A 15,724-nucleotide genomic window follows, 5' to 3' on the forward strand; every position below is an offset into this window, starting at 1 on the left:
CCATGATGAGTAGAAGAGGCCCAGGTAATATTAACATTTAATGTGTCAGACTGAGTTCATGGATGATTTTGAGAAAAGTATGTTTCATAAAGTTCATTAAGCTTATCAATGGGGTAAATTTAACAGCTGATACCTTTTTATATTTACAGGGGTCAGGAGAGTGCTGGTATTGTGACCAGTGATGGGAATTCAGTACCAACATTCAGAACACACAAGGTATATTTGAGCAAAAAATGTTGATATAAAGATAGCAACAGTAACCCCCATAAGTATATGGGGATGGGGGAAGGAAATTTGAATATATAATTTGCATATAGAAGTAATTTCTTCAGATCAGCAATTTTTTATTTGTCAAATTAGGGTGCATTTCTCTCCTAGTGATAGTTGGCTAGACTGATTCACTCAAACAGGTCATTTATTTCAATATTATTTCAATATTTAACATGCTTTGAATTTTTGAAGTGTAAATAATTTAGTTTATTATATTTGGTAAGTTTTATTGCTAGGTATATCTGTTCTTCAATGTTTTAAAAAAAATATCTCATAGCAGAGTGGAAAAGTGAACTACATTGTCTAATTTTGAATTGCCTGAGCAAAGCCTTATAAAAAGCCTCTATTTACTAGTACTACTAGTCTGTTTTTTTCTAAGATAAACTTTACTTTGATTTGCAAGGGAATGGGTCTTGTAAACCACGTCTTTACTGAAGACAGCTTGAAGAAATTATATATTTCAAATCTTGGAATTGGACACACGAGATATGCCACTACAGGAAACTGTGAATTAGAAAATTGTCAGCCTTTTGTTGTTGAAACACTTCATGGGAAAATAGCTGTGGCACATAACGGTGAATTGGTAAATGCTGTTCAATTAAGGAGAAAGGTAAGTTTTTTTAATGCTTTTTTTCATTTTGGGATAAATTAATGGAAAGAATTTATTGAGAATCTTGGTAAAGGATATCTTCTGATTGTTGCTTCCTGCTCAATAACTGCAAAGAATTATCTGGAGTACTTGATATCTTTGACTCTTAAGACATCACTACAGAGTCTGGGATGGGAGGTGCTGAGTCTGCATCTTAATATGCTCCAGAGTGATTCTAATGCCCTGTTTTAGAGTAGAAAAAATTGATGTATGGTAGCTATTAGAAGCACAAAGGAATTAGGGTTCATGGCCTTTTGCTATCCCTTTAACTTTGTCCCTATGTTCAAGGAATAAGAAAATGGATTATAAACTCGAAGATGACAAATGCAAGCAAAAGTGATTTGGAAACAGCATGGAAAAGGGGCAACGAGTATTCTTTTTTGTCCATAGCATGTAATTTGAAGCTTTCTGTGTTATTGATGCCTGAGATGTATGAGTTAATTTGTGTTAATTTGTACCTATGCCTTCATCTATGATTTCATCTTCCTTTTTTAAAAATTTTTTCTAAAAACTGCTTGGTATCTTTATATTCCTGATAGCTTCTTATTTGTCCATTCTTGCCGTTCATTAATTGACACCAAGTTACTTGAATTCATTAGATTCCAATAATCTTGATTTACTTGAATTCATTAGATTGCAATATCTTGATTTGGTAACCTCAGAAATAAAAGCTTCAGGTGGTATTTAGTAATAGGATGGTTTTTACACACTATATATACCTCCAGTTATCCCCTTAGCATTGTAGATCAGGCATTTCACATGGGAAAAGTAATTATATATGTCAAATGATGGTGAATTTGATGGGTGGAGAACATATTCAGAAGCCATGCTTTTCAACACTCATTGTCCTATTTTCAGTTCTAGCTTTATTTATTCTAAATTGTTTATTTATTTATTTGTCTTGCCCTCTTTTTAGGCTCTGGCATTATAATGACGATAATAAGCATTTCTGCCCCCACATGAAAACAAATTTTTAATCCAATTATATAATTATAAAGTAAAATTTCTAAAAAACTCACCACATAGAGATAACCACTAGAAGTTCAATTCCAGACAATACTGAGCTCCTTATTTCCAGATATAACCTCTTACCCAGATGATAGATTTCAGCATGACACATTTAGCTGCATATGAAGAGTGTTCTGTAGCGATAGTTTAAATTCAGCCTATGCGTGTCAGTGGTGATGCCCTTATCCTGGTCAGCCCTTTTAGAACCTCATCATCGTAAAGTGCACTCAACCAATTATTATCACCTCGTCTACATTTAATCATCCAATGCAGTCTGTTCCTTTCTACTACTCTATCAGTGATAATCAATGAGGAAGGGTAGCCACTATCATTACCACCAACAAACCTGGCTTGAGAGTCCCCACTGTCTGTGCCACTGACACAGGAATGTGTCCTATTTGTCAGGAGTATCAAGGCCTAAAAAAGTTAGAATCACAATCTCAAGTCATCATGTCTTCTCCATCCCCCCACCTTCCCACTGTGGGTTTACATTCCTTCAAACTTAATTCTCAAAACCTTTTGCTTGTATACCTGATAAAGAACTTTTTTCCTGCCTGTAAATCTTCAGAAACTTCCCATTGCCTCTAGCCACAGTTCTTCAGTATGATATATACATACCATTAGTAGAATGCAGGGTTTTCGTAACTGAGCATTCACTTGTCATAATGCCTGATCTCTTTCCATTATGGTAGGCTACTGGCTGAGGGGTGAGGTAGAGCTTCCCCTCTGATGATTTTACACTTTTCTCCTCTCCAAATAGCTTCTGCGTCATGGTATTGGTCTGTCAACAAGTTCTGATAGTGAAATGATTACCCAGTTACTGGCATATACTCCTCCTCAGGAACAAGATGGCACCCCAGACTGGGTAGCAAGGTAATTATAAAACTAGGCTAAGCTTGCAGCTCTCTTAATGAGAGCTGTGTGCCTTCTATGTGTTTATAATGGAAATTATTCATTCAATTATTTAATTAATTCCAGGATAAAAAACTTAATGAAGGAAGCACCTACAGCATACTCCCTACTTATAATGCACAGAGATGTTATTTATGCAGTACGAGACCCTTATGGAAATCGTCCTCTATGCATTGGTCGTCTTATTCCTGTATCTGATATAAATGATAAAGGTAATAAACTTCAAAAGGAATATAATTTCATAATGCTTTTCTAAGTCATTGTCCTGCTGTTAGTATAGGAAGTATCTTTAGGTATAGGAAGCTTGTAAGTGAGAAGGGGCTAGGTAAAAAAGAAAAAAATTATACTTAGTTTTTAAATATACTTCCTTGAGTATTTCTGAAGATAAACCATTTTTAATGTATTTAATAGACATTCCTATTCTCTCCTGCCTGAATTGCCTGTTCATATCCTTTGCCCAGCCTTTTCATTTGTGTAGTCATGATTTCAGTGATTTTTTTCTTTATTTACCTTCAGGTGTCTTATTCAAGCCATAAAAGCCTAGTATTTGAAGGAATCTTGAGATCATTAATTTTATCTTTGGCTTAAGTCAATTGAGGAGCAAGTGTGCTCCTAAAGTTACAGAAATTGATACTCCAACTTTTTTATTTATCTTACTGGTGTTTATACTAAATAGAAATAGGTAGTCTCTTAAGTAGGTACCTTTTTAAATGTCTTAAATCCATTAACTGAATCATCTTGATTTACAGAGAAAAAATCTTCAGAAACAGAAGGATGGGTGGTATCTTCAGAATCTTGTAGCTTTTTATCAATTGGTGCAAGGTAAGTTTTATCTCACTCAATTTATTAACTTTTTCCATGTGGGTGAAAAACATTTTTTAACTTTTGCATCTAAGTTTTCTTTCTGATGTCTGCAAGAAGACATATTTATAAATGCATTTTCTTTTGTACATTGTGTTTACCAGCTGCACTGATTTAAACTTTAATGTTCCAGTAATACCTTCTAATTCTGAAAATGCCCTCTTGCTTTCAAAATACTGTGAGACTTATTTTAGAAAGGAAGAATCTCTTCAACAAGGAATAGTTATGTTTGAAAAATTTAAAACCAGGACAAAAATGTTCTCTTTAGCCTTTATTCTCTCAAAAAATTAATGAAACTTGGACTTTTATTTTTTTTTAATTAAAATTTAGGGGTTACATATGTGCAGAAATTACTGCTAGAGGAATATTACTTTTTTATTTTTTTAAGCCATAACTAGCTTTTATATTAAGCCAAACATTTTTTATTTTATAAGGGAAGGGACTATGAGTGTACTTTATTTATTTATTTATTTATTTATTTATTTATTTATTTATTTATTTATTTATTTATTTGTGTACTTTATAATAGATGTTATTATCAGCCTTAAGAACTAATTTATTTAAAGTCTTCTTTCTTCAACATTCTTTCCAAGATACTACCGTGAAGTCTTGCCTGGAGAAATTGTGGAAATATCCAAACATAATATACAAACTCTTGATATTATACCAAGGTCTGAAGGAAATCCAATGGCTTTTTGTATCTTTGAATATGTGTATTTTGCAAGACCAGATAGTATATTTGAAGGTAAGTAAAGTATCTTTAATAATTGGTATAAATCTGTTGTTTATCTTAATGAAATGTCAGTTCTTGACCCAAAGTCACCTGGCTCTTCCAAAGCATATTGTTATATATAGTGGAGATGGGACATAGCCTACATGTCACTATTTTGCCCTTTTGTCTAATTCTTGGGTTTTATTTTCCTTTTAGGAGTAAGGATTATGGTTTTTAGATCTGTATTAAGGTCGATTTTTAAAAAATAGTGAATTAACCAGTTTATGTACTTCCACTTAAATATTTTAGTATTGTCTTTTCTTTTTGTACTCACAGAGTTCTCTAACAAGTTGGTATTCTTAGAATAGTGCTGTTATGCTGTGTTATATTATACTAAGTAAAAACGATCTCTTTCCTTTTCCAAATATTTCAGAGCAAATGGTTTACACAGTAAGATACCGTTGTGGTCAGCGGCTGGCAATTGAGGCACCTGTGGATGCTGATTTGGTTAGCACTGTTCCAGAATCTGCGACACCTGCTGCTCTTGGTTATGCTGGAAAGGTATTTCCTTTTAGCAGTAGAATTAGAAATCCTTGCATCTAAAGAAAAACTCATCCATTTACATTAAGGAAAAAGAAAATGTTGGTACCTTTACAAGAGTTACTTATTTTTCAGCCTTTTCATTTCAGTGGAGTCCACAAAAAGTTTCACCCAAAGGCTAGGAGAATGAGCCCCTTTGTTTTAAAAAGATAACATCATGAAAATACATGTAGAATTTAGTGGTAATATTTACTTTTATTAAAATTTCCTTCCTGAAATACCATTACAAGCCACTAGTATATTTCTTCCCTCCTGAGTATGGGTGACAATAAAGCATAGTCAACATTCACTATGTTGGAAAGTTTAGTTTGTTAATTTCTAAAAGAAATTATAGGTAAGCATTACCATGAAAGTTGGTGAAATCACCTCCTGTGCCTTAAAAAGCATCTCTTTAATCTGCTGGCTTTATTTTATCTCTTGCTGTTAATTTTTAAATGTATAAATTTATTATTTGTCATGTTATCATTTGCTTAGTGTTCTCTTCCAAGATAGAGAAATAATAATTATTTAAGAGAAAAGCATTACAAATTCTAGGAAAATGACTTGGTATTACTTCAATAATTTTTCTTTTTGCCTTTTTTCCCCTACAGTTTAAGTAGTGAAGGAAAATTCTAATCTGATAACAGACAGTTGAGCATAATACCCACATTTCAAAATCTTACATACCTATTACAATGGTAGCTTTATAGGAAACAGAAACCTAGAGTTCTCTACATATGGCTGCACGTTGTTCTTCTGTTTCTTCTCTGTCAGTGTGGGCTTCCGTATGTGGAGGTGCTGTGTAAAAACCGGTATGTTGGAAGAACCTTCATTCAGCCAAACATGAGGTTAAGACAGCTTGGTGTTGCAAAAAAATTCGGAGTATTATCAGACAACTTCAAAGGCAAAAGAATTGTTCTTATAGATGATTCAATTGTGAGAGGCAATACCATCTCACCCATAATCAAATTGCTCAAAGAATCTGGTGCAAAAGAGGTAAGTAATATTGAAACATATCCTAAAGCACCAATAATTAACAATATGATACTGGCATAAAAATAGCAATTTAGTACAGTAACTGGAAATGGATAGTTCAATATAGTAAAGTGACATTTTTTATATAATGTTAGTGTAGGAATAACTGAAACAACTTGGAAAACATGTAATAGCTACTCTTAAACTACATAGTAAATTTAATCCTTAACAGATTAAAAAGCTCAATATAAAAGCTTAAAATTTTTATAAAATTAACTCAAAAGCTAATGACAACCACAGAATAGACTACTTTTTAAATTTGTAGAATATTGATTACTTTGTCTTTTGAAGATACAGAACCAATCCTAGCATAACTTTGGCACAATAGGTTATATTTTTTAATCTTTTAACTAAATATTCCAGTAACTCAAATTACAGATATGAGATAACATTTATAATTAATAGCTGAGTGGATTTAAAAATAAAATCTATTGTAGGAGAAAATGGTATGGAAAACAGTACGATAGTCTATTTAGAAAACTTAAATAATAATTATGATTATGATTTTCCAGCCATTTTTATGACTGATTCTGATAATCTCTTTCGACCTCTATGAAAATCATGTAACAAAAATAGAGGTGTAAACTAAATTCAACTTCTATTAAAATAGTAAAAAATAATAGATAAAAATAAAATAACTGGAATAGGCTTATCTATATACCAGTCGAAAATAGTTTAGTGAATTGACACGTCAGTATAATGAAATATGATGCAGCCATATTTAAAAGTCTAATTATGAATACTGCATAACATGGGAAATCCTTGCTGTTGTAAGAAAGGTAAAAGATGTAGACACTGCAAAATAGCCATCCTGCCCAAAGCAATATACAGATTCGATGCAATCCCTATCAAATTACCAACAGCATTCATTAATGAACTGGAACAAATAGTTCAAAAATTCATATGGAACCAGCAAAGACCCTGAATAGCCAAAGCAATCCTGAGAAGGAAGAATAAAATGGAGGGGGATCTCACTCCCCAACTTCAAGCTCTACTACAAAGCCACAGTAATCAAGACAATTTGGTACTGACACAAGAACAGAGCCACAGACCAATGGAACAGAATAGAGACTCCAAACATTAACCCAAACATATATGGTCAACTAATATTCGATAAAGGGGCCATGGACATACAATGGGGAAATGACAGTTTCTTCAACAGATGGCGCTGGCAAAACTGGACAGCTACATGTAAGAGAATGAAACTGGATCACTGTCTAACCCCATACACAAAAGTAAATTCGAAATGGATCAAAGACTTGAATGTAAGTCATGAAATCATAAAACTCTTAGAAAAAAACGTAGGCAAAAATCTCTTAGACAAAAACATGAGTGACCTCTTCTTGAGCGTATCTCCCCGGGCAAGGGAAACAAACGCAAAAATGAACAAGTGGGACTATATCAAGCTGAAAAGCTTCTGTACAGCAAAGGACACCATCAATAGAACAAAAAGGTATCCTACAGTATGGGAGAATATATTCATATATGACAGATCCGATAAAGGGTTGACATCCAAAATATATAAAGAGCTCACACACCTCAACAAACAAAAAGCAAATAATCCAATAAAAAATGGGCAGAGGAGCTGAATACACAGTTCTCTAAAGAAGAAATTCAGATGGCCAACAGACACATGAAAAGATGCTCCACATAGCTTGTCATCAGAGAAATGCAAATTAAAACCACAATGAGATATCACCTCACACCAGTAAGGATCGCCATCATCGAAAAGACAAACAACAAATGTTGGCAAGGTTGTAGAGAAAGGGGAACCCTCCTACACTGCTGGTGGGAATGTAAATTAGTTCAACCATTGTGGAAAGCAGTATGGAGGTTCATCAAAATGCTCAAAATAGAAATACCATTTGACCCAGGAATTCCACTTCTAGGAATTTACCCTAAGAATGCAGCACTCCAGTTTGAAAAAGACAGATGCACCCCTGTGTTTATCGCAGCATTATTTACAATAGCCAAGATAAGGAAGCAACCTAGATGTCCATCAGTAGGTGAATGGATAAAGAAGATGTGGTACATATACACAATGGAATATTACTCAGCCATAAGAAAAAAAAAGATCCTACCATTTGCAACAACATGGATTGGGCTTGAGGGTATTATGCTCAGTGAAATAAGCCAGGTGGAGAAAGACAAGTACCAAATGATCTCACTCATATGTGGAGTATAAGAACAAAGGATAACTGAAGGAACAAAACAACAGCAGAATCACAGAACCCAAGAATGGACTAACAGTTACCAAAGGGAAAGGGACTGGGGAGGATGGGTGGGAAGGGAGGGATAAGGGCGGGGAAAAAGAAAGGGGGCATTACAGTTAGCATGTATAGTGGGTGGGGGGGGCACGGGGAGGGCTGTGCAACACAGAGAAGACAAATAGTGATATTACAGCATCTTACTATGCTGATGGACAGTGACTGTGAAGGGGTATGTGGGGGACTTGGTGAAGCGGGGAGCCTAGTAAACATAATGTTCTTGTAGATTAATGATACCAAAATAAAAAAAAAGATGTAGATGCTGATTTGATCCATGTAAATATGCATGATAAAAGGGAGAAAATAATAATAGACAAAAATAGCCCTTTGTAGTAGTAAAGTTTTCACTTAATGCAATAGATATTTCTTCTTTTTAAAATGATGAAATAAGAGAGAGGCAAAGGTGCCATTCAAGTGTTAGAAGAGAAAAGGTGGTCCTAGTAATATAAACTTATTAAATGAGACATAGAAGATCAGAAGAAAGAAATAGCCTCATTAATAAGTGACAGATGGAAACAATGGTCAGCTCTGTAAATGGGACCCATTATGAGTGGCTGACATTTTTTTTTTAATTAAGTATCATTGATATACAGTCTTATGATGGTTTCACATACACAAAACAGTGGTTCAACATTCACCCATATTATCAAGCCCTCACCCTCTCCATTGTGGTCATGAGTGGCTGACATTTTAAAGTTCTTGCCCAGGACACTTTAGACCTGCTCAAGAAGGATTCTTGGTAATTGACTCTAAAAGTTCTGACTAAACACTGGAATTCTATATATATACCACATGGTTTTCCAGGGGTTTTTTTTCATCTGTTAAAGATGAAATTTTGTAGTTTGCTTCATTACCCCTATGTTGTTATTAAATATTCTGTAAAACAATTTTATGTTGCATTTGTCAATGATAGTATTTTGCATAATCCTTAAAATGAATATCAAAATAAAGAATATGTGAAATGATTTCTTTCCAAGGTACACATTCGAGTAGCTTCACCACCAATTAGATTTCCATGTTTTATGGGAATAAACATACCAACAAAAGAAGAGCTTATTGCCAATAAACCAGAATTTGAGCATCTTGCAAAATATCTAGGTAGGTAATAAAATTTCTATAAACTTTATCTTTATTCCTTTATTAACAGAGAAAACCCAAAGCTTGTTAATCTGTATACTTTTAATAAAAAATTGTGTTCAGAATTTGTTAAAAATGTATGTTGTTTATGTTGAGCAAATGCTGAACACTATTTTGAACAGTCAGAGTGCCTGGTGCATGTAGTCCCCCTAGTAAGGGCTGTGTTGAGAGCCAGGCCAATGTGAGATCAGAGGAGAAGGAAGAAGGGCTTTCCAGGCAGAGGGAACTGCAGGCTTATCAGTCAAAGCTCCCAAAGGTCAGATCCCATTATAAACAAAAACAAGTTTGCCACAGATTCTAAAAGAATACTTTGGATGTGGGTATAAATATAAAAGTGCAAAATTTATATAGGCTTATCTTATATAATGAGGTTCAGATACATGGAGGAGGATCTAGTTATCCTGGATAAGACATTTACCTTTCAAATTTGGGTGAGATGACTATATAAGTGTCACATAGATGCAGATCTTCCTGACTTCAAAATCTGTTTTCTTAAGAAAATCACTCCTGAAGCTTTCTGAATCCATTCTAGACTTGCAGCCTCTGCTGGTATTTAAAATTTTAAAAATAATGAAGGCCTTGAGTTTTATTGGTCCCCTACTCCATACCCCTCCTTTTTTTTTGAGAGAGAGAGAGGCTGAAGGAGAAAGTTTTACTTGACTTGTCTTTCTGTTTGTAACTATTCTCTGTTAAGATAGTTTTTCCTTCCAAAGGAAGTCTCATCACCTTTTTCTTTTCCCTCTTAACCTCTGTAGGAGCAAACAGTGTTGTGTATCTGTCAGTAGAAGGACTGGTTTCATCTGTACAAGAAGGGATAAAATTAAAAAAACAGAAAGTGAGAAAACAAGGTATTATGATTCAAGAGAATGGGAATGGTCTGGAATGTTTTGAAAAGAATGGTCATTGTACAGCCTGTCTCACTGGAAAATACCCTGTGGAATTGGAATGGTAGTTGGTAGGGGCAAATAAAATGTTTAAAGATATAAAGTTGGTCAAGCAGTTACAGGGTTATACTCTATCCATTTACTGTTACTTAGTTGTTACAATGTAAATTCCACACATTTATGTTCACTTTTATAAGTTGCGATATTTTTTTCTGGAGAGTACCAAAGTGCTATGCTTTCTTTAATAATCCTAGATATTTTGTTGTTATCTAGGAACTTGGATGATCCTTTTAGTTTTATTTAGTAGTTTAGTACTTTGAGGCTAACAATTGTATACATTTGATTTCAGATCATCAGCAGTAATACCAACACTAGGTAAATTTCTGTTTTAGAGGGGACTGCTAGTTATTTTACCTACCCACAGATTCTTAGGGAATTTGTGGAATGTTTCTTGAGAGTTACTGAAATTCATTTGTGGAATAGTTTCATAATTGAGTCTTGCTAATTGCATATAATGCAATATCGGTATTTTTTTTATTTACGCAAGCATCAGCTAGCCTTTTTCACTTGGTCAGAGAAGGCAGGTGGTAAGTGGCATTTGCCAGATCCATGCTTTAAAGAGTTTGCAAGAGGTTAGGCAAAGATGGTATGATATAAACAGGACAGGTGAGTTAAATAAAACATTTCACACAAACCTTGAATCCATTATATCCCCAAAGTGTCAAGCCTCTATAGGTGTGACTATAATCATGAACTTGGCTTCCCTAATTTTAGACAACTCTTTACCAAAAAAAATGCCTTTTTGTGTGTTCTCCCCACCCCCCGATGCAATGGGGTACTTATATTACAAAATCTTTTAATTAATAGGAATGTGAATAAATGTCATGCTTTTGGTGGTTAGAGCCAGTTATTTCATCCCCTCAGTTTTAAGATAGCGTATGATTATTAACTTCTAAAATGTTGGCTATTAGTCTGCATTTGAGATTTTATTATGATGAAGGGAGACATACAGATTAGCAGTGCTTTGCCATCTATCTTTGACATGCCCTAAGAATGATTGTAAAAACATCTCTGGGAAAAAGGTTTCCTGCATTTGAACAGAAGTATGATCCATATTACTTAGTGCCCTCATAGTATAATCCCAGCAAGTAACCTAGTACATTTGAAGTAAAAAATACTTTTAAATTCTAACAAACCTTTTATTCTTATTAATTATATGCTTTTTTTAAATGAAGTACTTGATTACTTACAAACATATATACATATATATGTATGTACACATACATATCATTGCAATTAAATGATCAAGTAGAAACACTGTAGGGGCCAATTTTGTTTAAGAGAGACAGCTACTATTTTGGAATTAGCCCATCTAATTCCAAGCATCAACTTACCACTTTTTTCTACTTTGTTTTATTAGGATCTAATGAATTCAGTTTTTTGGAAATTTTTTTCTTGTAACATCTGAGGCTTAAAATTTTGACAGCTTCCCCCCAACTCCTGTTTATGTAAGATTTTAAAACAAAAGTGTTTGTTTCTGTGTGAAAATACCATAATCTGCTGTATATAATGTTCATCCATTTAGAAATTTAATATTTATTAATAACTGAAATCATTTGTCTTCATTTGGTATATTGTTTCACATGTTTCTTATGGCAGGTCAACATAAAACCTTGACAGCTCTTTAAGCCCACTTGCAGCATACGGCAGTGGCTCAGATAACCTTGTGGCAGTGACAAGCAAATTGGCATTTGAGTAAAGCCCTGGGACCATTTGAGCATGTAGACTCTTGTCTTAAATGTATTCCTCATATCAGTGCAGAAGAGGCAAGATCTACAGGTCAATTTTCAACTGGCCTTACTTACATTTGATTTTAAAAAATTAGAGACTCAGGGAAAGTACTAAACCAAAATCTCTGACTTCTGTGTTTTCCATAGTTGTGTTTTGTTTTGCGGAAATGCTTTTATAAAGAAAGGTGATACTGTGACAGTTTGGTACTTCTGCAGATTTCCTAATGTTTCTCCATCATGGCCTTTTATTTCACAGCTTCCTGAAGCCTGAAATAAACTACAGTTTTTTACCAATTTAATCTCAAATGTGTAATTGCTTTAAATTTATATAAGTAGTGTATTGTAAAATGGCGAGAGAAAACGAAAAATGGACTTTCACAGGATCTATATTGTGAACTGAACTAAGCCCACTTTTTGTGTGAATTCATTGTGATGTGTTGATGACAAATATATGTAATAAGTATTTAAAAATGTGTGTGTGCCTTTTTCTTTTTATTAAGGTATCATTGATATACACTCTTATGAAGGTTTTACAAAAAAAAACAATGTGGTTACTACATTCACCCATGTTATTGAGTCCCTCCCACCCCCATTCCCAGTTGCAGTCACTGTACATCAGTATAAGATGCCACAGAGACTCTACTTGTCTTCTCTGTGCTACACTGTATTCCCCAGGACCTCCCCAACACCATGTGTACTAATCAAAACACCGTTCAGTCCTCTTCTCCTTCCCTCCCCCACCCCTCCCCTTTGAAAACCGGTAGTCCCTTCTTTTTTTTTTTAATTTTTAAATAAGGTATTATTGATATACACTCATATGAAGGTTTCACATGAAAAAACAATGCGGTTACTACATTTACCCATATTATCAAGTCCCTACCCATACCCCAATGCAGTCACTGTTCATCAGTGTAGTAAGATGCCACAGATTCACTGTTTGCCTTCTCTGTGCTACACTGCCTACCACATGACCCCCCAACACCATAGGTATTAAACATAATACCACTCAATCCCCTTCTCCCTCCATCCCCACCTGCCTGCCCACAACCCTCCCCTTTGATAACCACTAGTCCCTTCTTGGAGTCTGTGAGTCTGCTGCTATTTTGTTCCTTCAGTTTTGCTTCATTGTTATACTCCAAAAATGAGGGAAATCACTTGGCACTTGTCTTTCTCTGCCTGGCTTATTTCACTGAGCATAATACCCTCCAGCTCCATCCATGTTGTTGCAAATGGTAGGATTTGTTTCTTTCTTATGGCTGAATAGTATTCCATTGTGTATATGTACCACCTCTTCTTTATCCATTCATCTACTGATGGACACAGGTTGCTTCCATGCCTTGGCTATTATAAATAGTGCTGCAGTAAACATAGGGGTACATATGCCATTTTGAATCTGAGAAGTTGTATTCTTTGGGTAAATTCCAATGAGTGAGATTCCCGGGTCAAATGGTATTTCTATTTTTAGTTTTTTGAGGAACCTCCATATTGCTTTCCACAACGGTTAAACTAGCTAACATTCCCACCAGCAGTGTATAAGGGTTCCCCTTTCTCTGCATCCTCCCCAGCATTTGTTGTTCTTAGACTTTTCAATGTTGGCCATCCTTTCTGGTGTGAGGTGATACCTCATTGTGATTTTAATTTGCATTTCCCTGATAATTAGTGATGTGGAGCATCTTTTCATATGTCTCTTGGCCATCTGAACTTCTTTGGAAAATTGGCTCTTCATGTCCTCTGCCCATTTTTAAATAGGGCTATTTGCTTTTTGGATGTTGAGGCATGTGAGTTCTTTATATATTTTGAATGTTAACCGCTTGTTGGATATGTCATTAACAAATATATTCTCCCATACTGTAGGATGTCTTTTTGTTCTGTTGATGGTGTCCTTTGCTGTACAGAAACTTTTTAGTTTGATGTAGTCCCATATGTTCATTTTTGCTTTTGTTTCCTTTGCTCGAGTACATGTGTTCAGGAAAAACTTGCTCATGTTTATATTTAGGAGATTTTTGCCTATGTTGTCTTCTAAGAGTTTTATGGTTTCATACCTACATTCAGGTCTTTGATCCATTTTGAGTTTACTTTTGTGTATGGGGTTAAAGAATAATCCACTTTCATTCTCTTGCGTGTAGCTGTCCAGTTTTGACAACACCAGTTGTTGAAGAGGCTGTTATTTCCCCATTGTATGTCCATGGCTCCTTTATCATATATTAATTGACCATATATGCTTGGGTTTATATGAGGACTCTTCAGTCTGTTCCATTGGTCTATGGGTCTGTTCTTGTGCCAGTGCCAAATTATCCTGATTACTGTGGCTTTGTAGTAGAGCTTGAAGTTGGGGAGCATAATCTCCCCATCTTTATTCTTCCTTCTCAGGATTATTTTGGCTATTCAGGGTCTTTTGTGGTTCCGTATGAATTTTAGAACGATTTGCTCTAGTTCATTGAAAAATGCTGTTGGGATTTTGATAGGAATTGCATTGAATCTCTAGATTGCTTCAGACAGTCTGGGCACTTTGACAATATTAATTCTTCCTATCCATGAGCACAGGATGTATTTCCATTTATTGGTATCTTCTTTAATTTCTCTCATGAGTGTCGTGTAGTGTTCAGAGTATAATCTTTCACTTGGTTAGGTTTATTTCTAGGTATTTTATTCTTTGGTGCAATTGTGAATGGAATTATTTTCCTGATTTCTCTTTCTGCTAGTTCATCATTAGTGCATAGGAATGCCACAGATTTCTGTGTATCCATTTTGTATCCCACAACTTTGCTGAATTCAAATATTAGATCTTGTAGTTTTGCAGTGGATTCTTTAGGGTTTTTTATGTACAATATCATGTCATCTGCAAACAGGGACAGTTTAACTTCTTCCTTGCCAATCTGGATGCCTTTTATTTCTTTGTGTTGTCTGATTGCCATTGCTAGGACCTCCAGTAATATGTTGAATAGAAGTGGGGAGAGTGGGCATCCTTGTCTTGTTCCCAATCTTAAAGGAAAAGCTCTCAGCTTCTCGCTTTTAAGTATAATGTTGGCTGTGGGTTTGTCATATATGGCCTTTATTATGTTGAGGTACTTGCCATCTATAGCCATTTTGTTGAGAGTTTTTATCATGAATGGATGTTGAATTTTTTCAAATGCTTTTTCAGCATCTATGGAGATGATCATATGGTTTTTGTCCTTTTTGTTGATGTTGTGTATGATTTTGGTGGATTTTCAAATGTTGTACGATCCTTGCATCCCTGGAATAAATCCTACTTGATCATGATAGATGACTTTTTAATGTATTTTTGAATTCAGTTTCCTAATATTTTGTTGAGTATTTTTGCATCTATGTTCATCAGGGATATTGGTCTGTAATTTTCTTTTTTTGTGGTGTCTTTGCCTGCTTTTGGTATTAAGAGTGATGCTGGCCTCATAGAATGAGTTTGGAATTATTCCCTCATTCTTCTACTTCTTGTAAACATTAAGGAATATGGATATTATGTCTTCACTAAGTGTTTGATAAAATTCAATGGTGAAGCTATGTAGTCCATGGGTTTTGTTCTTAGGTAGTGTTTTGATTACCAGTTCAATTTTGTTGCTGGTAATTGGTCTGTTCAGATTTTCTGTTTCTTCCTTTGACAC

The 15,724-nt window shown here is 34.7% G+C and overlaps 1 protein-coding gene across 4 annotated transcripts in view; it reads left to right on the forward strand.

Annotated features, from left to right (window-relative positions):
* Positions 1-12,575, forward strand: part of PPAT (phosphoribosyl pyrophosphate amidotransferase) — a 35,789-nt gene extending 23,214 nt beyond the window's left edge. For 2 of the 4 annotated variants that reach the window (XM_017658416.3, XM_017658418.3), the window contains exons 2-11: positions 150-216; positions 674-880; positions 2,688-2,800; positions 2,906-3,051; positions 3,589-3,661; positions 4,294-4,445; positions 4,846-4,973; positions 5,766-5,987; positions 9,271-9,391; positions 10,186-12,575. In XM_017658416.3, coding sequence (XP_017513905.1) covers positions 150-216; positions 674-880; positions 2,688-2,800; positions 2,906-3,051; positions 3,589-3,661; positions 4,294-4,445; positions 4,846-4,973; positions 5,766-5,987; positions 9,271-9,391; positions 10,186-10,382 — 1,426 coding nt within the window. In that variant the 3' untranslated portion in view covers positions 10,383-12,575. The remainder of the gene's footprint in view (positions 1-149; positions 217-673; positions 881-2,687; positions 2,801-2,905; positions 3,052-3,588; positions 3,662-4,293; positions 4,446-4,845; positions 4,974-5,765; positions 5,988-9,270; positions 9,392-10,185) is intronic. The other 2 variants (XM_017658417.3, XM_017658419.3) reach the window with 2 other exon arrangements.
* The last annotated feature ends 3,149 nt before the right edge of the window (positions 12,576-15,724 follow it).

Source organism: Manis javanica, chromosome 5, assembly GCF_040802235.1.
Source record: "Manis javanica isolate MJ-LG chromosome 5, MJ_LKY, whole genome shotgun sequence".
Classification (NCBI taxonomy): domain Eukaryota; kingdom Metazoa; phylum Chordata; class Mammalia; order Pholidota; family Manidae; genus Manis; species Manis javanica.